We start from the raw sequence: 22,688 nt of genomic DNA, 5'->3' as shown, positions 1-22,688 counted from the left end.
GGCTGCGTTTTTGGGTAGAGTAACAGAAGCTCTTGTGGAGACACACTTCTGACTGCTGTCAGGAGTGCTTTCTGGGCTTTCAGAACTAATTACTGCAATGCTGGTTCCTCACAAGTGTTTAGTTTTATTCTTTTAATGGCCGTTAATAATCAGTGCTAATTTGAGAGGGAAAGCAAAGCAGTGTATTTAGAAATATAACATGAGTCTTGTTAGCAGAGAGAGCTTTTCTGCCTGCCAAAATCCGATCAGTAAAAATGTAGGAACTACTGCTGTAGGCTTTCAACACAAACGCAAGCCTTTCCAGTTTTCGTAAGATGGTGGCCCGTTCCAGGATGAGGTATGACTGCAGGACCTGGCAGGGGAGGAAACTGCCCTCCTCAAAACAAACCTGTCCCCCTGCATCTATTACTTCAAAATGAGTAACCCACCCATCCAGTAACATGAGGACTTGCATGGTGACACCAAGGACCCAGGCCCACAGATACTTAAAAGTGAAGTAATTTATTCCTGTGTGCTATGAAATTGGTCCCTAGTGTTTGTATAAACATTACCTTTTAATACCTCTTCATTGCAGGTTTTTACGTGCCGTTTTACCCAGCTTGTCTCCTATACACACAGGCTCCTCGGGGATGAGTTCTGTGGTGCTGCCAGGCCAGGTCCTGGGGCCTGTTCTGGGCTGGAGGGTAAAGCCCTGCTTGAGCGTTACGTGGGTTGCTGTTGCCCACATTGGCCCTATGGATGCAAGCTAAACCACTTGAATGATGACTCAATGGACAGTGAATTCTTAAGTACTGACTTGTTTTAGTCTCCCAAAATTATTTAAATAAAAAAGAACAGTTATACCTGTTTTTCCTGCACAGTTTTGTACCAAGTCAGACAAATGACTTCAGGGAAACCTTTGACGAAGCATGTTAAAATTTCATTTGTTGAAAGTGTAAACTAACTTTGCACTGTTGTGGGTAGACAACACAGTCACTTTTGTAGATACACAGAGGTATTTTAGTTTATGTTCAGTTCAGTTCACTGCAATAACTGTTACTAACAGTAAAGAAATCGATTTGGAGTTAAACATCAAAACTTTCAGTCTGCAGGCTAAAAAAGTAGAAATGCAGATTTTTACTGATTTATGGTGTACTTGCACACCATTAATTCATTAGTGGGAGGTAATAGTACAGTGATAGTTGTTAAGAGTATTTTTGTTTATTTCCTTCATATGTAATACAGCTTTAGTTTAAATAAAAAAAGACCAAAAACCAAGTTTAGTGTTGGTTGTCTACAACTGACTTCATTTTATAATGCAGTTTTCCATTCAGAAGCAGCTTGACAGAAATCAGAATTAAAGAATTGATTGCTGAAGAAATAGAAAGTAAGAAACAGTTCTCTATGTAATAAATTGTATAAATAGAGAATTTCTAGTAAATGTGTCCTCAGATTCTCAGCTAGTTAAGTGATTTATACGTAGTGTGTCTTTCTAGTTACGAAAAAAAGAGTACCATATATAATATAAAAGCTATGTTAAGCTTCAGCTTATTTTGTCTAAAAGATTATAAACCAACAAGAAACTGGTAAAGAAAATAACAAAGGTAAAATGCAAAGCAAGGTTACATTATTTAAATCAAGGTTTCTTCTATAATGATTTTGCTGGTATGGAGCAATCAACCCTATTCCGCTGCCTCCAACCTGCAGGACAGCAGGTGGGAAGGGGATGCTCCTTTTTCTCTCCGAAGGGGAACTAGGAGCAGCAGAGTTCTTCCCTGCAGCCCGAGGAACCTCTGAGAATGGGCCACCAAGTGCTGGTAGAAAAGGGTGGGTTTATGATGTAGTTGTCCCCAGCTGGCTGGGCTACTCTTGGACCTTGGACTGAGAAGCTGATTGTTTGGATTTCTTCTGCTCTGAAGATGAGATTTTAAGGTGTATTCACAATAGGTGCTCTGAAATTCCCAATAGCAAAGCAGGAAGTAGGTTGGGTTTTTTTTTTCCAAAAGGACTGCTGAGTCAGGATTGCCTGTGAGCTTTCTTCAGTTTGGGGAGCTCTCAAGGCATCAAAAAAGAAAGTTTCTACGCTATTCAATGCAGCAAGGCTTGGTTAATTGGCTTGTGTTGTGAAACATTACTGTAGTAATAATTATTATAATATTTGCATTGCCACTTATTTTTCTTGAAATTCTAATATAAATTAATGTGCTGTGTTCAAACTGGTCTTGCTGATGTTTTGCCCTTATTTCTACTGTTTCCTAAATAATAGAGTGCCTTAGCAGACCTCTGGGGGAGAATGCATGGGAGTAATAATCCTCTTCTTAGTTTAGGTCAGAATCTACAAATGAAGTTAGTTACCTTCTGAAAGAGAATAAGAAGGAATGAGGGACTGAAGATCAGGAAGCCCAAGAAATGCTTCCCCCCCCCCCCCCCCCTACTTTCCCCTTTTTAAGAGTGTTCTGAAGGGGCAATCTTGGCTTTTTTCCTGGTCTGTTTTAGGTTACGGTATGTCACGCTCGTTTATGAGGATGTTTTGTTCCAGCTGTACTGACTTGCCTCTTTCCTTTATTCCCCACAGCTTCCAGCAAAGTTGAGCACCTTTGGGTGTCTTTAATCTCTCGGTGAATGACTTGCATTTTAGCTGAAAGAGTTGGGATTTGGTCTCTTAAGGAGCCCCCCAAAACCAGGCATTTTAACCCTGTCTAAAGCCCAATAAATCTTGAAGTTTATTAAGCCTGTCTTAATTCTAAGATGGTGAAATTGTGGGGGATGTGAATGAACAGTGGTGGTATCCCTATGGTGTACAACCATGTTTGTGCTGGTGCATTTACCCCTGATAACCCATTTTATAAATGAATTTGAATACTTGGATACTGTGTCAAGAATCAGAGAGTTAATAGAGAACTATAGTCAGGGAAAAGCTGGGAATCATTGGGGAGGGAAGGCTCAAATGCTGCGGCTTCGCTTGCAGACGAATTTCCTTGAAGCCATTGAGGCTGCGGGTAGGGCTGGAGGGACAGACCCTCACTTGTCTCCCAGGCCGGATGCCGGCAATGTCGCAAAGAGAAAGTGCAGATTTCTGCCAGAGCTGTGTTTTGGTGCCCGAGTTCACACAATGCCCCTGTCAGAGAACACTAGGTTGCTGCTCAGTGTGTTTCTCCATGTCAGTTTTTTTTGGGGGGAAAAATGTTGCTACCAGTTGACAGCTTTCAGATAAGTGCAGATTATCACAAAATGCCAAGCAGCTGAAACGCACTGTTTTCTGTATGCCAGTCACTCCCCATGTTCCCCCCACGAGGGTCTGGGCGATGACCAAGGAATATGCGCTCAGCATTTGAAATGAAGTCAGTCCTGTGGTGAAACCCCCCTGTTACTCAACAGTTACGTTCCCTTTGGAGCTGTTCGCTTTTATTCTTCGACCTTCCCCTGACTTTTCTGCGCACCAGGCCTGAATTTCACCCGCTCTGCTTAGACGTCGCCAATTTGATGGGTGAGGGCCAGGATACAGTCTGGCTCACGTGGCTTTTATGTGGCTGGGCAGATGTAGTAGGGTCGTGTCCTCTGCTTTTGCAAGGTGCATTACAGGTGCTTAGTAAGGAGTAGGGTTTTCCATAGTGAAATTCCTGGCCCTGCAGATTGCAGCTTACCAAGGTTTTTTTCTTGAATCATTTATGCCTTTCTGAATTAATTTCTTATGAGCATCTACTTTCAGGTTCATGTCGACCTTCAGATTTAACAACAAGCCAAGCCTGACAAGGTAGCTGAGCTTGTTGTTTTGTCCAGTCCTCCCCTCTGCAATTCAAAACAGAACTTTTAGGCTCCAGTCAAAAAATATTTGCTTGCCTTTGCTGAAAAGTTATCTGGAAATTGGTGCTATTAGCTGTCTTCATGTGCTTTTTATTTATTTATATATATATATATATATATACACACATACATACTTACAATTTTAAAATAAAATGGTTTAAAAGGCTTCTTAAAGTTGAAGGAGCTGAGGTTGTGTATGGTGTACTGAGATTGACTAGTGACTTAGCAAGTAAATCTTCAATATAAACACTGATAATTAAATTACAGTTTGACTATAAGTTGTTGTTTTTTTTTTTTTTAATTAGAAGCCTTTACAGCTTAACTGTTCAAGCTGAAATACTCATAGTTGGCAAGGACTGAGGGGAAAAAAAAAAAAATCTCAGCCTCAGTTTTGTTAGTATTTTACATATCCATAAAGATACACAAAATACGTCAAGACACGTGCCCAAATAGGATCTTGCTTACTAATTTGTATGGGGAGGTGAGGCAGTAAAGCTGGGAAGAACAGCTGGAATTCAGAGAGCAGAAGCTGAGGCAAGGAATGACATTAACCACTCTATATTGGTTTTATCACAGAGTTATTTGTACTGAGTTGCAGCTGAGCTGGTTTTGGTTATTACTTTTTAACCAAGTTACAATAACAAATCCCGAGATGAATTAATGCATAAATATAAGATTTTAATAGGAGAGATTTAAAGTAAAGTCTTTCTGGAAAAACTGAGAAGCAAGAAGGAGGCTGAGCCACCTTTACCCTGTTGGGGTGCACCAGAACGTAACAATTGGGTTTCTGCTACTTCTTGTCTCTTGTGTCTGCAAATTCCCGAAAGGTCGGGCCAGTATTCCCAGGTCAGCTGGCCAGATGTGTGAAAGTTGCAGTTGTTAGTCTGGATAAAATCACCTGTAGGTTGCATCTATGTCAGTGAGTAGCACTCAGCAACAGATTGTTCAGCTGGTGCTGAGGACAGGTTTTTTACCTGGTTCAGGGACGTGGGTTTTGTTTTGGACTAGCCCTAATTTGGTGCTGTGGACCAAATGCCTGCTTGCAGTGAAGTGCATCACAAAGTGAAGGTTTAGTTCTATTTAAATGGATGCTCAGGCACTTTGAGACAGCTCTGCAATGCTGTCCATTGCGCACGTGGATTGGGAGAATCTACTCTCAGACATGTTCCTGGTCCAAATTAAAATAGTGAAGCAGTTACACCGATACTTGAGAATCCAGTTAGAGAAGTGGACAGACAGCGTGTGGACAGTCCTGATACAAGGAATGGGGGCCCATCAGAGAATTTTTGTTTTATTGGGCTGTTGACCTTTTAGCTGTTGCTTTGTGAGAATTTCGGGCCTGAAGAGGTTGTCTGGAGTTTCTGTGAGCTAGGCTTCTGTCTGCCACTTACTGGAGCACTGTGAATAGAGAGTGAAAACATGTATTGCTTTCCAATCTCAGGACAGTGTGCGTGTAAGGACACATATTGATAGTCACATTTGAAAAACAAAATAAAACAAAAATTAGTCATGGCTGAAATATCTGGAAGCTTCTTCCCAACTCAAAAGTTGCTGGCTTTGGACATGTGAATGCTTCTTTTTGTGCCTTTACAGCATCGTCACTGTAATAAAGAACGTGGTTTTTCCAGGGGGAACCTTTGATATGCAGTATCCAAACAGGATTTTCAGGTACAGGTATCCTGTGAAATTGCAGGTTTGGGGAGAAGAGACTACTTGGACATAGTTACGCAGGCACACTCCCAGCTACTGGAAATGGCAAAGTTGAGCTAAACTAAACAGCACATTTCTTTTTAAATCAAATATTTTGGCGGTTTTGTGTGCTTATTTTGAGGAGCTCCGTTACCAAATATCTTACTTTTACTAGATCTTAATAATTGTGCCTCTACATTTACTGGACCATTGGTCTGCTGCTATAGTACCAATGAGGTGAGCTCACTGAAGCCGTTGTCATGGAAATTTGGATGGTTAACACTAAATGTTTCATGCTGGTTTTGTTTCTTTGGGCCTTTTTATAACTTCCAATCTCCTCAAATGCAAGCCATGGAAAAGGAGATTTGTAGAAGCGCTTTGGAGTTTTAGACGATTATGTACAAGAGGCCCGTCTTTAAAACTCTCGTGGTAGTTACCCAGAACCTGAACCAAAAATATGTGCTGGAATTTCAGATTTTGAGTAAGTCCCACTGGAATATAACCTGTAGGATTTAGCATTCTGTGGAAGCAATTGACATTTCCATTTGACATACAGTCATTGGAGGCTGACTTGTAGACTTAAGAAAAATGTTCTTTTATATGCGAACACAGTTCATGGAGCTGTTTCTGTGTTTTGTTTATAAAGTGCTGAACCATATATAAAAGTATTTTTTGTACGTTGTTATAATTCATGCAGCATTTTTTCTCTGGTATTTATAAAGATTTGATATTGCTTTCATGTGTGTTTAAAAAAACCCAAACAAATAAAAAAACAAACAAACAAAACGGCCCAGTTCACTCGCATATGAGGTGAGGCGAAATACCAGCAGTACCTAGCGCTGACATAATTTGTCACAGAGGGGAGAAGTTGGCATTAAAAGGAGTATTTCCTTGAAATCTTTTTTTTTTTTCCTTCTCTTCTTACTGCTTTCCTTCAGCTGGTCTGTTAGTGTGTCCCAGAGCATCATCCTTGTATCTCCCTCCAGCTCCTCATGTCGATCCTGTAAGTCTGTGACATCTGTGTTTTAGAAATGTTGAATACTCACCACTCCCTTCTGTGTTTCCTCGGCAAGTAGGTATTTAAATATAGAATACTTTGGAAATATTGTGAACGTCAGAATTCAGTCACTCTGAAAGGGGTGTGATAGCATGAACTGTCCCATTTAGCTGCGATTCAGTGTTTGGTAGTTGTCCATCTGATTTAGCATTTTTAAGAGAAACCTCGCCTTAACTTGTGGGGAGAGTGGAGGAAAAATAAAGGAATAACAGAAAATTTACTGTTGGAAGAGACAAGGCAGGCTTAAAATAGCAATTTCATAACCCTGAAAAGAGAATGGATTCTGAATTTTTGTGTGTGTATTATAATTTGCGGCTGAATAAAGTACGATGTGGATCAAATTTGATGTTTATTAAGAGGTAATATAAATAAATGGTAGAGGCTCAAGAAATGCTTATTATCATCAGCCAACATGTATTGTTGAAAGTCTTGGTATACACTGTTACTGGTACCTTTTTTATTGATTACAGTTCTCCATATATTGCAGACACTTTATTTGGAAAGGCAGTGTGGCTAGGTCTGGTGATTTCTAATTTTTTTGTTTCGCATTAGTTCGGCTAGCTTGCTCTGACTGTAGTGATGGAAGAGCATTATTACTATTTTAGCAAATATCTTGCGAATCCTGAGAGCATCTTCTGATTTCAGTCAATCTGGCACTGTCTCTCTTCCATGCTATAATTTTTTGGTTTTTTGTTTCTTTTTTCCCTGCATTGCTTTCTTACATAAGAATGAGAAGAATTTTGAGACTGGAACTCAAATTAATGAAGTTCCCTGAATTTCTTCTCTTGTTGTTCATCAATTGCATCATTAGTATTTCCGAACTCCCGTCAGGCACCATACAGGAGTTGGATGCTGGTTGCTGTTATTATGGCATTTATTTAAATAAACCAGATTATGCAGGTAAATATCTGACTGCAGCTTTAGAGAAATGTTGATAATACTGTAATATGGCTAATGAAGAAGGAACAGAAGGATGAATTTCAGCTGTTACTCCTTAGGTACTAGTGTTTTCCCAGATGAGCACTGCTTCTGGGCTCAATTAGCAGCGCCTGCATAGGCCAGGTAATAGTGCTGAAGTGAGATGACAAAAAGAACTTTGTTGGCACAGGCTGCAGATCTAGAGATTTGCTGTTGTAGGTCTGTAGTGAGTTTCGGTACAGGGCATAAACATGAGAATTTTTGTCAGCACGGAGAACCATCATGGCATTTTCATAATCTGGAAAAACTGCTAGAACTTCTCTTCCGGTTTCTTATTCTTGGGTATTTCTGGGGTGGCATCTTGGCTTGGCTCTGGAATGGCTTTCAGGAGTGATCTCATAGCTTCATTTGTCTTGATGGAGACAACTCTTCTCCATGTAGGGCTGAATGTGCAGCTTTATCTAAAAAGGATAGTGAGATCCTGGGTTTTGTGTTGGGACATGCCAGTTCACTATTGACTGTCAACACAGGGAGCATGCTTGGCTGCCCTGTAGCAGCCAAAGTGGTGAGAGGACAGCCAATGAGGATGCCAATGTTTAAATAAAGAAATGAGGTCTGGTTAAGATGACCAAAAGCACAAACAAGTGATATTAGGTGTGAAGTAGTGCTGCGCAGGATGGTATTGCCGGACTGCCAGAGGTAGGATAGTTAAGTCTACACCCTTGCTCTGCAGCTGATGCGTTCCTACAACCCATGATGGCATTTGCAGTGAAACACTCTCTTGCAGGCAGTCTGTAAGGGAACAGCATGTTTTTCACACAGTTCATCTTCCTCTGAATATGTTGTTAAATAACTCTTTTAGATACCTGTTATCCCATCTGCTTTTCCTTTCTTCACTTTTCTAGCACGCTTACGTACTTAGTGCAGATGCACTGGGTCTCTTACAGTGACTGTTAAAGGCACCTGATATAAGGATTTATGGAATGACATCTTTTCCCAAGCCCTTTCTTACTTCTTGCAGGATTTTTGTTAAATGTGGATCTGAGAGGAAGAACAGAATACCAAAAAGTTGAACTTTTCACTTACTGTAAAGTTTTAAGACAACTTTATCTTTTGACAGGAGGGAAGTGGGGTCTAGTTCATCTATTATCCGCAGGAATTGGAAGCACTGACTTTTTAGGACAGTGATACTTGACTCTTTGGAGGAAGAATGGGCAACTGTCCTAATGTGATCTGGATATATCTTAATGGAGAGGATCTTGAGTAAACAGCTTGCTCTTCCCTTTTCTACCCAACACCATAGGATTCATAGCTTCCAGTAAATACCGAACATCTGAAGGAAAGCAATGTGTTTTGTGCTGTCTTTGATAAGTTTAGCAGCTGTTTCCAAGAGAGTTAGTGTGACCTATCCCATTGTAGCTAAATTTCTTCACAAAAAGCTGAATAGCTTTAATTCAAATGACATAATACATAGTCCTTAGTGAATCATAGGAGGTCAGTAAGCTTTCTGCGAGTCATTCGTTTCAACAGTCTCATTCTCTAGGCTGTTAAGTTTCCCTATACACTTTTTATGCAATAAACACGGGCAGCTGAATTCTACTATTACATGTCAAAGCAGCAAATATGTGCTCATCCATGAAGAGATCAGTTCACTGGCATTTTATATATGTGCCGTAGTTCAGCCCCGATCGGGACCAGACTACACAGTCTCTCTCTCGCTCCCCCTACCCTCCGAGAGAATAGGGGGAGATGATATAAGGAAAAACAGCTCGAGGTTTGAGATAAGGCCAGGGAGAAATCCTTAAAGTTAACGTTACGAGCAAAACAGATTTGACTTGGGGAAAAGTATTCATTTATTTCTAAAACTAGCAGGAGAATGAGACAGAGAACAAGATAACCTCCCCCTACCCCTCCCTCTTCCCAAGCTTAGCATTATCTCTACTACCTTCCCCTCCAGAGCGGCACAGGGGGGAAGAGGGAATGGGGGTTATGGTCAGTTCATCACACGTTGTTTTACGCTGCTATTTCGTCGTCGGGGAAAGAACTCCTCACATTCCTCCCCTGCTCCAGTGTGGGGTCCCTCCCACGGGCCACAGTTCTTCGTGAAACTGCTCTGGCGTGGGTCATCTCTCCCACGGGATGTGGTCCCTCCAGAACGGCTGTCCCAGCGGGCCCTCCACGGGCCACAGCCTCCTTCAGGCATCCACCTCCCCCTGTGTGGGGTTCTCCACGGGCTGCAGGTGGATCTCTGCCCCTCCGTGAACCTCCATGGGCTGCAGGGGGACAACCTGCTCCACCATGGTCGTCACCACAGGCTGCAGGGGAATCTTGGCCAGGAGCTGCGTTACTCCTCCCCCTCCTTCTGAACTGACCTCGGCGTCTGCAGATGTTCCTCTCACAAGAAAAGTTCATCACAACAGGCTGGCAGATGCCTCTCAGAATCTCTTCACATCATCCAGCTCATCTCCTCTCCACTTCTTGCAGCCGGGCCGGGCTGAGTTGGGCCCAGTTGGTCGCCCAGAGGGTGAGGCCTGCAAGGCCCACAAGGCTCACATCTCCCCCTCTGCCCCCGCTCAGATTCTTCACATCTTCTCTTCTCTTCTCTTTTTTTTTTTTTTTTTTCCTGTTTTCCCCTTCTTAAATATGTTATTGCAGAGGTGTTATCAGGCAACATTCTGCTACCAATTGGCTCGGCTTTGGCCAGCAGCAGGTCCGCCCTAGGCCCGGCCGAGTCCACTGAACAAAGGGGAGCAACTTCTAGCAGTTTCCTACAGAAGCTGCCACCTTAGGCGCCCCCCCTCACTAAACAAAACCACAACAACCAGTCAGGTAGAATGGTGGAGAAAGCTGATCAGGTTCTGCACTCTGGTTGCTTTGCAAGTTCAATGTTTCACTAAGATTCTTCCCATGAAAAATGCCATCTATCCCCCTGCCCATCATTAGCAGTTCTAGGGAGAAGGACCGTGGGGTGTCTCTTCCCTCAGGAAGTCTTACTGTGTTGTCAGAGTAAGAGATGATGTTTTGCTCTATTGCAAGTAGAGCTAACTTATACATTATGTCAGTCAAAAGCATTCATAGGATGATTCCCCCTCTGTGAAAACCTCAAAACAAGTTTTGAGGGGAGGAGGATGTTGACACACATTTGGATCAGCTGCCTAAGAAGGTTATGTCAGAAATAACCTCAATTGTAATGAGGATACACGTTGCAAATAGAGTTCTCCTCCTTTCTTGTTTGGAGTTGGATATTACTAGAAGGACAGAACAATTTCAGGCTTGATATCATTTGAAAATAAGTTATATTTGCTTCTGTTTGTTTTACTAGCCCCTATTTTGCAACTTGTACTAATTTTGCTAATGCACAGAAGCCTGAGAGCAAAAGGGACTAGGAGAGAACCTGTCTCCTATTTTTTTTTTTTTTTTTTTCCTAAAATGTTCTTAGTAACTCAATTCCTGTTTTAAGTCCTGATACTGCTTTTGAGTTTAAAAAAACCCAACAAACTGCAAACATATCCCCCCTAAAAAACCTTTGTCCTGAAAGCTTTCAAATGGCATTGCTGTGTTTTTCCATTTATAACTATGGAAGAATAGGATTCCTTCTGTTTCCCACCCCATAGCCTGCAACTCGGCCCTGGGCCTATCTCAGCCCTGTGAAGGGAGCTGCTTGCAATTCACGCTCCCACTCCCTAAAAAAAAGATTTAATATCTGTTGATAACGAATAAGCACAGATATTTGTAGCTAGTGCTTTGCACCAGTTCCTGCCTCCTTGTTCAATAGTCACCTTGTAAAGTGTGAGTCAGGAGTCTTGCAGGTATGACCAGCAACCACTGTTATGTCTTCAAGTGCTGTTTTCATTTGTGAAATTATGTGAAAAGAAAACTTGGAAACAAAAATTGGAGGAAATAACACTACGAAGATGTTAATGTGCTTTTGAAATATCTGATGACTGGCTTTATTTCACATTTGTTGCTTTGAAGTTTATGGTACTGAATGGAGAAGCGGATGAAGCAGTAGAAGATGAAAATAAGTGGTTGATTATTGCTAGGACAGAAGGGAGCTAGGGAAAAATGAATTAATGAACACCATATGATAGGCCCTCCAGGTACAGAGCAGAGTACACTAATAGGCTTCTGAAAGTAGATGTTGTAGGAGTACCCCTTTCAGAGCTGGTAAGATGCCATTGCATTCAGAGCTACACTAAAAGCTTACAGAGGCTTTATGTCAGCTGCAATTTAATTTTTTTTTAAGCATGCATTTTCATGGGGAGGGGTCCAAACGTAAGCAGCAATCTGGGACGTGGTGGTTTATTTATAGAGAGTAGCCAGGTTTTGTTGTATCTTGGGCTTCAAGCAAGCTATGTCTTGAGGGCATGTGGAAGAAAACCTTGAAGTGTATCAGCAACATGATGCATCTCTCTCGGGGAGGAAGCACCACCACAAAATAGAGCAGTCCAACCACTAGAACACTGAGTACAATTATGTTCTATTTCTGAGCTTGTTTACAATAATCTATAAACAGATTCAGCAAATATTGTTTTTTTTTCAGAAAGGAAAGAGAATCTTTTTGTGTCTCTTAAGATTGCATGGAGTGCACTCCAACTCACTTGACTTTGCAAAACGTGTAACCTTTTCCATCTAGCTGAGGAGTCATGAGGGAGGTTCTTGAGCTGAGATTTATCTGTAGTATTAAAAGGGATGTGATACAGTGAAAGTGGCATTCAGTACTTGCGGCGTCCGTCTGCGTTACTGAGCAGTCGTCTCGGGGCAGCACTTGATATATGTGGGAAGTCCAGTCACCTTTATGGCTTTTTATGATAACATGTAAACTGCGGGAGTACGTGTTGGCTACGTGGAGCTCTTCTCTCAGTACTTGCTGTGTCAGAGTCATCTTAGAGGACGCTAGTGTCACTCATGCACCATGCTCCAGGTCAAAAAGATCTGGATTTAAACAGATGACTCTCTTCTCGCACAGAATATCCTTTGAATTTTAGTGCACTCTTGTTCAGCAGCTTCTTACATATATCCCTGCAAAATTTGAGTCTTAGCCCCATCACCCTCACTTGTCACATTGTCTATGTAATGCCCATTCAAACCTAACTAAGCAAACCACGCCTGTGCGTAGACACGTGTATGATGACTTTTCCTTTCATAGATCTGTGGTGATATTTTTCGGCCATTGAGCTTTCCCTTATCAAGGTTGAAACAACATCTCTGTCTTGCCTTTGCGGATCTGGTTTCACAGTCCTTCCCAAAGAGTAGTTAGGCCCACTGGCTGCTAGCCTGGCTGCCCCTCCCAGCCTTCTGGTTGTGCTCTGGCTTGTTCTTCTTCCTCAGAAGATCTCCACAGGTTCTCTGGTTAAATGAGACACCTAGTGTGTTTAGGTACTGCAGGGAGAAGTGAGCCTAGACCAATGTGCACAGATGGTGAAGCTGCTGAGAGTGGTGCAGTTCAGTTATTTTATGAACAACGAGGATACAGCAGCAAAGTTTTGGATCATATGTGTTGAGGCATGAAGTCATGGAGCAAAGGTGAAACATCTCTCCATGCACCCACCCATACTTAGAGAGCTGGTGGTAAGAATCTCACTTTGGCTCCTCTTGTGGTGCATTTGTTATGCACAGAAAAACAGAACAAACTGATGGGAGTTTCCAAATGGTAGTCATCCAGGGACTGAAGCAGTTATAAACTTTCTTTCTGAATTAAATCTTGTTTTGAAAGTGACTTTATGGGAGGAGTAGAAGTCAAGAAATAGCAAAGGAATAAAGTTAATAATTAAAGTATTCTGTACAACTGTTGATTACGAGTCAAGGGGTGAAACCAGAATTGAAGTTAATGACTAGAAAAGGTCTGCAAGGTATAGGAGGCTGTAGAGCAATCTCCAGGCAAGATAATAGAAGAAAAAACCCCATCAGGGCACTTGAGATAAGACCTGAATATAAAAGGTCTTTCACTGAAATGGGAATAAACCTGAGAAGTTTATACTCTTTTCTACCTTTAATTTTTTTTGTACTTGAGTGAGAGGCTAAAGACTATGGTTTGTGCTAGAAGATCTTAGTTCTTTCTTTGCTTAAACTAGTGGACAAGCCTTCTCACAAAAGAAGTCTCGGCTATTGTGTCTTGCTCTTCTTTTTCTCGCTGCTGTAGGTTTCCCGTGGGGAAGAGGAGGTTGTGGGGTCCCTGTCTTGAGGTACTTGGAACTCAGCTGGATGTGACCCCCAGCGTCTCATCTAAATTTGAAGCTGGATCTAACTCTAAAGTTTGCCTTACTTTGTGTGGGAGACTGCACCATCAGAGATCACTTCCAAATTAAATTATTCTGTGATTCTGGAAGGAGAAATTGTGCTGTATATTGATTTTTTTAAAAAAGAAATCCAATTGAAATCTATAAATTTAAATACTTTAGATCTAAAAATGACAAACTTTAAATCAGTTGAGTGGAGAAAACTGTTCAAAAAAGTGAGTTGACCACTAGTGTGATTTTAAGGAGTGATAATGACAGGAGGTGTTGATCTCTGTTTTATTACTGTATCGCTGTTTCCTAGAAGTGTGCTGAAAACAGACCAACTGCTTTAGTACATACCAAACTACTGAAATCAAAGATTTAATGCAGCCTTTTAAAAATGCAAATAAATACTTTGCTGTATCATTTTTTATGTATGTTGTGTATGTCTCAAAAATTACTTTCCTTTCTTCTGTTCTACTACTTTTGCAAAGTATTCCATGATTATAAATACCTTGCAGGTGACAAAAATAATCTGTCCTGATACAACTAGATGGCTTTTCCCAAGATGTGTAGCTATGGACCCTATTTTTCCTGTAGCAGCACTCTCTAGTAAAATAGAGGAGGAAAGGTATTAAGAGCCAACAGTTTGTTAGACATTCTTCTTGAGTAGTCAATATTTTATTGACCCTGCTATGGTCAGAAAAAAAGGCAAGTAAAAAGACTTAAAAATAATTCAAATGTTCTCTCATACTTGAGTAGGCAGGCAAAACTCATTTAATCAAAACATCTACTTGTTTCAAGAGCTTTGTGGAAGATTTTTAAAGCTTATTCCAGCTGGGGTAGCGTGAGACCTTCCGAGGTTCAAGTCTAGATCTTACTCTAATGGTTTTCAGTCTCCAAGAATTTATGGAGTCTTTGTATAAGATCAGTTCCTGACAACACAGATCTGTTATATTAAACAAAACCACCTAGTCTCTTGAATAGTTAAGCCTATGCCTGAGCCTTTCACTGACCTGAAGCCTTATGAAGGGACTGGTAGATAAACTGGTAGGTTTATACTGTAGATATAAACACTGCATAGCATCTAAAATAATAAATCATCCCACTTCTCACCCCACCAGTCCTGGCCAGTTGGTGTGTTAACAGTTCTTTTTCTGTGGCATGCTTTGCTTTCCTACCTGCTGTGTATTAAAGAAACAGAGAATCTTTTTTTCAGTCTGGTCTTGTTTACCAAAAGGCAGCTGTTGCATTCAGCTATTACTGATCTTTTTCATTAAATTAGTTTCTCACTCTTTCTCAGATCCACTGACAGGCTAAAGATGTTGGCATCTTACTGCAGGCTTGTATGTAAACTTACAGGGTGGCTTCTGGTTGCATGGGGAAAACAATGCAACTGCTGTTTCCCTTTCTGTGAAGAGGAAGAGCTGTTCCTTCTTCACATGCAGCAAACCTGTGCGTGCTTAAAAATTACCACCTTCTGTCATGGTGTAGAAGCTGTAGCTGTTTGTTTAGTAACAGACTGAAGTGCAGTAGGAAATTCTAGGTGTTGGTTGGTGTTTTACTTGACTACCCGAGAATCAAATCACAAGAATACTCAGCATTTCGATTCCCTGCTTTGTCTCTGCAAAATACATGTTCTCATCATAGCAGAAACAAGATAGTATAATTAAAAAAAAAAAAATCACAACAGTCCGGTGTTAGTTATAATGATCTTCTGTATTTAGTTCAGACAATCTAAATGCAAAAACTTGTCCTAATACATGTCAGTTATGTCTTCTGTTCACCAGTCCCGTTTGGTCCAGAGTGAATGATGAGAAGGTAACATTCTGTGTTTGGTAGAGTTTCATCGTTACTTACACTGTTGTTCTATACTTAGTTTTGTGGGTTTAGGGAAATTATTTTAGGTCATCAGCAGTTGTTTTTCTGATTACAGAAATAGTCTTTATCCACTAATCACATATTTATACTGAGAAGCAAGTCAGAAAACACTCGAGAACAGGAGTATGCTAGAAAAGAGAATTTGGGTGACAAGAAGAAATCCTACATGTGTGCAACAGTTCTGCCCCACTATCTCAGCAAGTTCGGATTAGTAGACCTGTAGGTCTGTAGAGGAGATGTTGGTATCTAAGTCCCAAGCTGAGGTAGGATGGGACCTCTGGAGGTTATTTAGTTCAGCCCCCTGCTCAAAGCAGGGTCACCTGGAGCAGGTTGCTCAGTGCCACGTCCGGTTAGAGTTTGCACATCTACAAGGATGGAGACTCTGAAACCTCTCTGGGCAACCTGTGCCAGCATGTGGGCACTCTTAAAACAAACAAACAAACAAAAAACCAAACAAAAAAAACCCAAAACTTTTTCTTATGTTCAGAAAGAACCCCACAACCTTTAAAAAAACTCCAAGCAGCGATAACTTAATTCAGAAGCAACTTGATCTTTGCTGCTTTCTGATACAAATTGAAAAGCCATAAAATCTGATTCAGTTTACATCTTAATTAATTGCAGGAGGTTCGCAAGAGATGTGGTTTCTGTTTGCCCAGTGGCATGCTTCTTAATCTGGAAAAATTCCAGCTGTGGTTAATAAACATTTGCCGGGATAGAGCCTACATTGTTTATTTTAATAATTGGAAATAATTATGATATATATGTATTTACATTTCACTGATTTTTGTTTTGTTTTGTTTTTTTTTAAACACATGATTTCTTGATCTTCATGTACTCAGCATCCGGGTCTGTTTGCTGAGAGAGCCAGGGTCAGAGGACAGGCAGGAATGTGTGGATTCTTCATTTCTAGATACTTGTGTAAAAGGCCTGGGACAGTACAGGCAGATGAAAAGAGCGCAGATCTTGATCGGAGCAAGAACAAATCCAGGGAAATTTGGTTTTGGTTTTGTGGTTTTTTTTTTGTTTTTTTTTTTTGTTGTTTTCTCATTTGTCATGGCATCTTGCCTTTGCTAATGAAAGGAGATTAATATTTAACATACATAATGGTCACAGGAAAGTGACGTGGTGATTTACTGCTTCTACTAGAGCAATACTGTATCAATTGCCTAATCAGAAGTAATAAAATTATATTAACAGGCTGTGAATTTTTTTAGGTTAATAAGTAGGAACAGAGGAGTCAATGTTTTTCAGTAAGTGTAGCATGGAAGCCAGCTTTTACTTATAAATGACATAATTCAAGCCTTAGCATGGGTAAAAATAAGTAAATAAGTACTCCTCTTGGTTTTCATCAGCAGGCCAGCTAGGTCTCCTTAAGTTCATCAACAACTGCAAAGTCATACTGTGAGATTTAGTGTCTTTCTCTAATTACTGTCTGTATGTAAAGTCCAACCACTGCTGAATAGCAATTTTGCAATGTAGAAAAAAACATTGAAGAAATCAAATTCAATAACCGCACATCTGTGATGGATCCCTAATGCTTTGTCTGGGCTTTAGCTCAGCTATAACCCTTGCAGCACCAGCGCTGCTGGAAACTCCTTATAGTCGTCAGCATGGGTGGTGCTGAGGGAGCTTCACCCTGGCTGAGGTAGTGGCATTCTGCCTGGGTGAGAGCTGACGTTCCTGGCTTTAGCAAAGTGAGCATCTTCCAGGAAATATCTCATTCCTCTGCTGTCGCCTCTGCAGCCTCAGCGAAACCAGAGGTGGGATTGCAGGTGTCTGCATGTATTCTGGGCAACCCAGAAGTAAAATTACCTGTGGCTGGTGAGCCCAGACACTCCCACAAGAATAAAACGTGTTTATTAGAAAACACTAAACCAATTGCAGCTTGAAATATGTGTAGAATAAAGTTTTGTTTTGCTGTCATCCTGGTATGTTATGCGACTAGAAATTGTTTCTTTGAAGGAGTGTTAGGTAAATAAAACTGAGGTGAACCTTGAGCTCGCTGTGGAGCAAATGCATATCATTTGAGGTAATAATTCTCATATATGATTAAAAAGTTAAGCACGAAGCTGCCTGAGCCCAAGGCTTTCCGGCTGGTTTGTGACATGGCTGAGAACAGACTTCTGAAGTCATGACCCTGCTTTTCTTGCCTCACCCATGTGCCTTTGCTGGGTGATAAGCTAATGACTCATGCCTTGTGCTCAAGGATGAAGTAATGCTTCCTGAGTGGTTTTGTTTGTTTATTTTGTAATCTGTTACTTATTGTCTTAAATCCACTAGCTGTATGTGTGTGTATGTGTATCTGTCCATCCATATCTATGTATCTATGTATCTGTGTTTTCTTGTCTATAAAAAGAATCCTAGTGAGGTCTTTATGAGCACCCATAACCATTTAGTTTTCACTGTTCAACCTTTTTTCACCTCTAAGTCCTGTGCTGTTTCCTGCGTTGGTTTATGTACATTATTGCATTATGATTAAGCATTAGATAACTGTAGAAATGCCTGAAGGTCACCAGAGGTCATGTCTCAGAGATATTCTTTAGGTTTAGGGATCCCTTTTCTCGTAGGAAAGAGATGGTTCTTCTGGAATGCTGTTTTAGTCTGCTGCTCCCAGACTTCCTTCTGTACTCTCAGCAACCAAATAATTGTATATAAGTGAACTCCAATTGATGCGTGACAGAGGAAATTTCTTCTGTCAGGGAACTGGCACGTTCAGCATGGATTTTTCCCGAAGTAATTTGGAAGAATTAAAAAGTTGGCAGAATTATCTGTTGTAATCATAGATGGTGGCCCCGCATTTGTCGTTACGGCAGCAGCACATGCTGCAGAGCAGCTTAAAATCTCCTAGGCCGGTCAAAGCAGTGGGATGTAACCAAGCATCGGCCTCGCGGCAGCTTAGCAAATAGCATGTGCATTTTCCTCCCTTATAAGCATACCAGAAACTGTGACTGTTTACTGTTACTTAAAATATATCAGATGGCGGTTTGGGTTACAACATCTGTGGGCTGTAGCAGACTGTGCTATCATATAGATGCATTGCAAGTGATACTGTATGTGGAAGTAATTTGAGTGTCATCTAGGATGGTAGAAACATCTAAAATAATAAATATTTTTCTTTAAAAACCAGAGCTATTTACAGTTTAAAAAAATCACCAAACTACCATAACAATGTAATATGCTATTGTGAAGGTGAAAGTGAATTTGCAAGAGATTCGTTAATCTATGTAACATGAATGCTTGAGTAAGAGCAGGGAGTTAAAAATAACAGGGATTAAATAACTTCCCCAATTAATTAGTCTGTGGCTTCTCTTATACTTTCTGAAGTATTTATTTTTAAGTTTGAATTTGTCGTATACTGGTTCTTTCAGGTGCAGAAGTTTTACTGAAAACACAGAGCATTACAAGAGACTGAGCTCTTTTGACAAAGTGTTGAAGTCACCTAGTCAGTCAACTTTTATAATGTGTCTGTTGGACAAATACAAGATCACTTCAACTGGTCTTTCTGAAAACAAAACCAAACTAGCCATTCCAGAAAAATAACAGCAGGGAGCATGTCTTATTATTGCAACTTGTTTGTGATCAAGCACTAGATGCTAATGTTGTGTATTTTTTTCCCTTCCTGTAGGTGCCTGAGATTATAAGCTCAATTCGACAAGCTGGAAAAATTGCCCGTCAAGAAGAGTTTCAGAATAGTCTCTCAGATGTTGAAGATCCTTTTGCCAAAAAGTTTGAGGTGCTCTTCTGTGGACGAGTGACAGTAGCACATAAAAACGCACCTCCAGCACTCATAGATGAATGCATTGAGAAATTTAATCGTGCAAGTTGTACAAAAAAATCAGATACCAACTCGTCATCCCAACAACATGAAACTGCCAGTAACTTCGGAGGCTTCTCTTTCAGCAACAAATTTCGGTCTGTCTTCCAGCCATTGGTCAGTGAAGAGGAGGAGCAAAGGCCAATTAGGAAATCTTTTTCTCAGCCTGGGCTTCGTTCCTTTGCTTTTAAGAAGGATTTGCAAGAGGGAAGCCGTAGGAGTAACAGCTTTGTCAGGTCTTTTGAAGAAGATGCAATTTCACTAAACCTAAAAAGTCAACTTATCTATGGACACAGTGTTGTGCAGCCAACAGACATTGCAGAAAACCGGACAATGTTGTTTACGGTAAAGCAAGATTGGCAACTCTTGGTGGTATTTTCACATCTTGGAGTTTGGAGTGGCGAACACCAAAGCAGATGTTCTAACAGATGGCAGTTACTTCTTTAATAACTTAATTGCAATTACCAGGGGCCTACAGGAAAGATGGGGAGCGACTGTTCAGTAGGGCCTGTTGTGACAGGACGAGGGGTAATGGTTTTAAAATAGAGGGAGGTAGATTTAGATTAGATATTAGGAAAAAATTTTTTACACTAAGGGTTGTAGAACACTGGAACAGGTTGCCCAGAGAGGTGGTGGATGCCCCATCCCTGGAAATGTTCAAGGCCAGGTTGGATGGGGCTCTGAGCAACCTGATCTGGTTGGAGATGTTGCTGCTCCTTGCAGGAGGGTTGGACTAGATGACCTTTGAAGGTCCCTTCCAACCCTAACCATTTTATGATTCTGTGATTTCTCTAGAAAGCATTACCAGTTAGTGTAAATTGTTTTACATAGTCAAAATAAGTTTATATTAAATAGTTTAAAACAGCACTACCTGAAACCACTAGGCTTTTAAAGACAGCTTTTAGAGAGCTACAGCAAGTCAGTAGGTAGTTACACAATGGCAAAATGATATGAACAATTGCACTAACTAGTAACAGCAGAAATAAATGTTCGGGTGAATTGAGTTACCTGTAACTAGAGCAGAAGGACTAAACAATGACTGAGGGCTGGTAGACTTTATGTCCCGTGGTAAGCGGAGTAATTCATTAAGGTGTTCCTGCTGCCAATGTGTCTGTGTAATGACAGAGTCGTGTAGTAACTTCCTAGGCAACTCCACACCTGCCTCCACTCCTATCCTGCTTTTGTGTGGCTAGCAATGCCCTTGCCTTGATAGGTGAGCAGCAAAAGTATTTTTTGAGACCTGAGAAACGTGTTATTTGCTCCTCTTATAATCCTCACAATAGATAAGTGATATTACATATTTATATATTTTGTATCTCATGAACATGATGATAGTGCTGGAGCTGATAGTGTGATGGCTGGCTATCATAGGGTCATCTTGGATCTGTTGGGGCTGGGAGTTTTTAAGGACAGTGACAGAGTGGAGCAGGTGCAGTTACAGCAGGTTTTTTGGAGGGGGAAAGAGAAGTGCTGCTTTAAGAAGTATTGTGAAAGTGTTATATCTGTTAAAAGTGACACACAGAAAGAGGTGTAGTTAGTTGTACCTGAATTAAAACTTCTCTTTAGTCGTGGCAGGCTGGCATCAGAGAGAGAAGTGGAAGAAGGTGGAGAGAAATTTTGTGCTCCAGTAAAAACAATTCCATATTTACCTTCTTTCCCTGAGCATGTATTTCACACAGAAAATATAGACACCGTGTATAATAATGCCTAATTTTTAAACAAATCCTGGTTCCATTACTGATTTTAGAGATAGGGAGATTATAGATGGACTGCTTAGGTCCAGATCCTCTTACTTCAGTGAGTGCATTTTTAATTTATGTTAAATAAATGCAACAGTTCTCAAATACATGTGCAGCTTCAGCCTGAATATAATGTCAGTCAGCTGCTGACAGGCTCATCTCCACCTTGTGGGGCTCTGGTCATCCGGCTTTCTATCTTGGATTGCTTTTTGCTTGGGAAAATACTGTTTAGTATGCACAGATGTATTTTTTTGCCATTCAGCCAGTTTAAATTCAGCTGAATATAAGGAAGTGAAGTAACTGTGGTTTGCACCTCCAGTATCCACAAGCTAGCAGCTTGTGGCAGAGCTGAGTTTGTTGGTTAGCCATCCCCCGTGGTCAGCAGGTTCTGGGTAGCGGTATCCGTCCAGCGTGCACAGGTTTCCACCTTTGCTCATCAGTTTGTGCGTGGCTACACATGAAATGCTTAAAAGTAACTTTATATCCAGAGGAAAAAAAGTTGTTTGTATTTTCTCAGTTGAAGTTCTTACTTTTTCCCAGGACCACAGCAGAGGTTGGTGTATGAGGTGTGAAAAATGTTCAGATGAGTTATCTGCTGACTCTCCTGACCTGGTTCAGAGAGTCCTGAATTTAGTATCTCTTCCTGAAGAACTGCTCTCCTAGCCCATTTCTTAGGATTTTAGTTTTTTGTTTGTTTTTAGGCTTTTATCCTAGCTGTATTCGGGGGGTGTGGGGGGGAATAAACTGGGTGTTGTTTTTTTTTTTTTTTCCCCTTGTTCAGTTGGCTTCCAGTGATCCCTGCTGCCCTGGGACCAAATGTGAAAGGAGTACATGGGGCTGACCTAGGAAGGAGCCTCTCGCTGCAGGGAGGGGAAGGCAACAGCAAGCAGGAGGAAGCTGCTGAGTAGGTCTAACCCTATGGGCGTGTGTGAGGAGACAGTACAAGGAAACCTGCAGGGAGTTGGGGAAAATTGTTGTGACCGGTTGAAGTGAAAGAAGAGGTGGAAAGTGAATGCACAGGACCGTTTTCAGACACGTGCAGGTGGCACATCTCACTTGATCCATTTACACACAAGATTCTTTCCTTCTCCCTTCCTTAAGAAATTACAGGTATATTGCTGGTGCTGATCTTTTTATGTGCATCTTTTGGGATTTGGTAGTGGTTGAAGCTTCATCAGGTTTGTCTAAGTCATGCTTATGAATGGATCCAAGTCCACCCAACTTCTCTAAAATCTGATACAAGTCTTGTCCTTAGAAGAATTTCTGGTATGCTAGAAGCTATGAGGAATTTAAACTTTATCTATTAAAATGTTACAAAGATGTTGCCAGAAGCTGAAAACTTGGAAATAATACTTTCACCTTAAAAATGCCCTTTGCCCTTCAAAACTTAGCATCAGCTTTTGGGTCACTGCTGTATAAGTGACCTAGAGGTTAAATTAAGTTAGAAAATACACTCCAGTAAGCTCATTTTTATAGTTTGAATTAAAGCCTTTAAATTAAATGCTATGAGTGTCTTAAATAAATAAATAAAACCCTAAAAAATAATTAGGTGGAATACAGGTAGAGATACACACCTGAATTTAAATTTT

General features: G+C 40.8%; 1 protein-coding gene across 7 annotated transcripts in view; it reads left to right on the top strand.

The window, feature by feature from the left end:
• TBC1D1 (TBC1 domain family member 1) overlaps positions 1-22,688 on the top strand; it is a 113,834-nt gene that overhangs the window by 34,939 nt on the left and 56,207 nt on the right. For all 7 annotated transcript variants that reach the window (XM_086747173.1, XM_086747178.1, XM_086747172.1 and 4 more), the window contains one exon: positions 19,172-19,705. In XM_086747173.1, coding sequence (XP_086603299.1) covers positions 19,172-19,705 — 534 coding nt within the window. The remainder of the gene's footprint in view (positions 1-19,171; positions 19,706-22,688) is intronic.

This window comes from Chlamydotis macqueenii, chromosome 4 (genome assembly GCF_036417535.1).
Source record: "Chlamydotis macqueenii isolate bChlMac1 chromosome 4, bChlMac1.mat, whole genome shotgun sequence".
NCBI lineage: Eukaryota > Metazoa > Chordata > Aves > Otidiformes > Otididae > Chlamydotis > Chlamydotis macqueenii.
The sequence above is the reverse complement of the archived record's forward strand: the minus strand, read 5'-3'. Positions and strand labels throughout refer to the sequence as shown.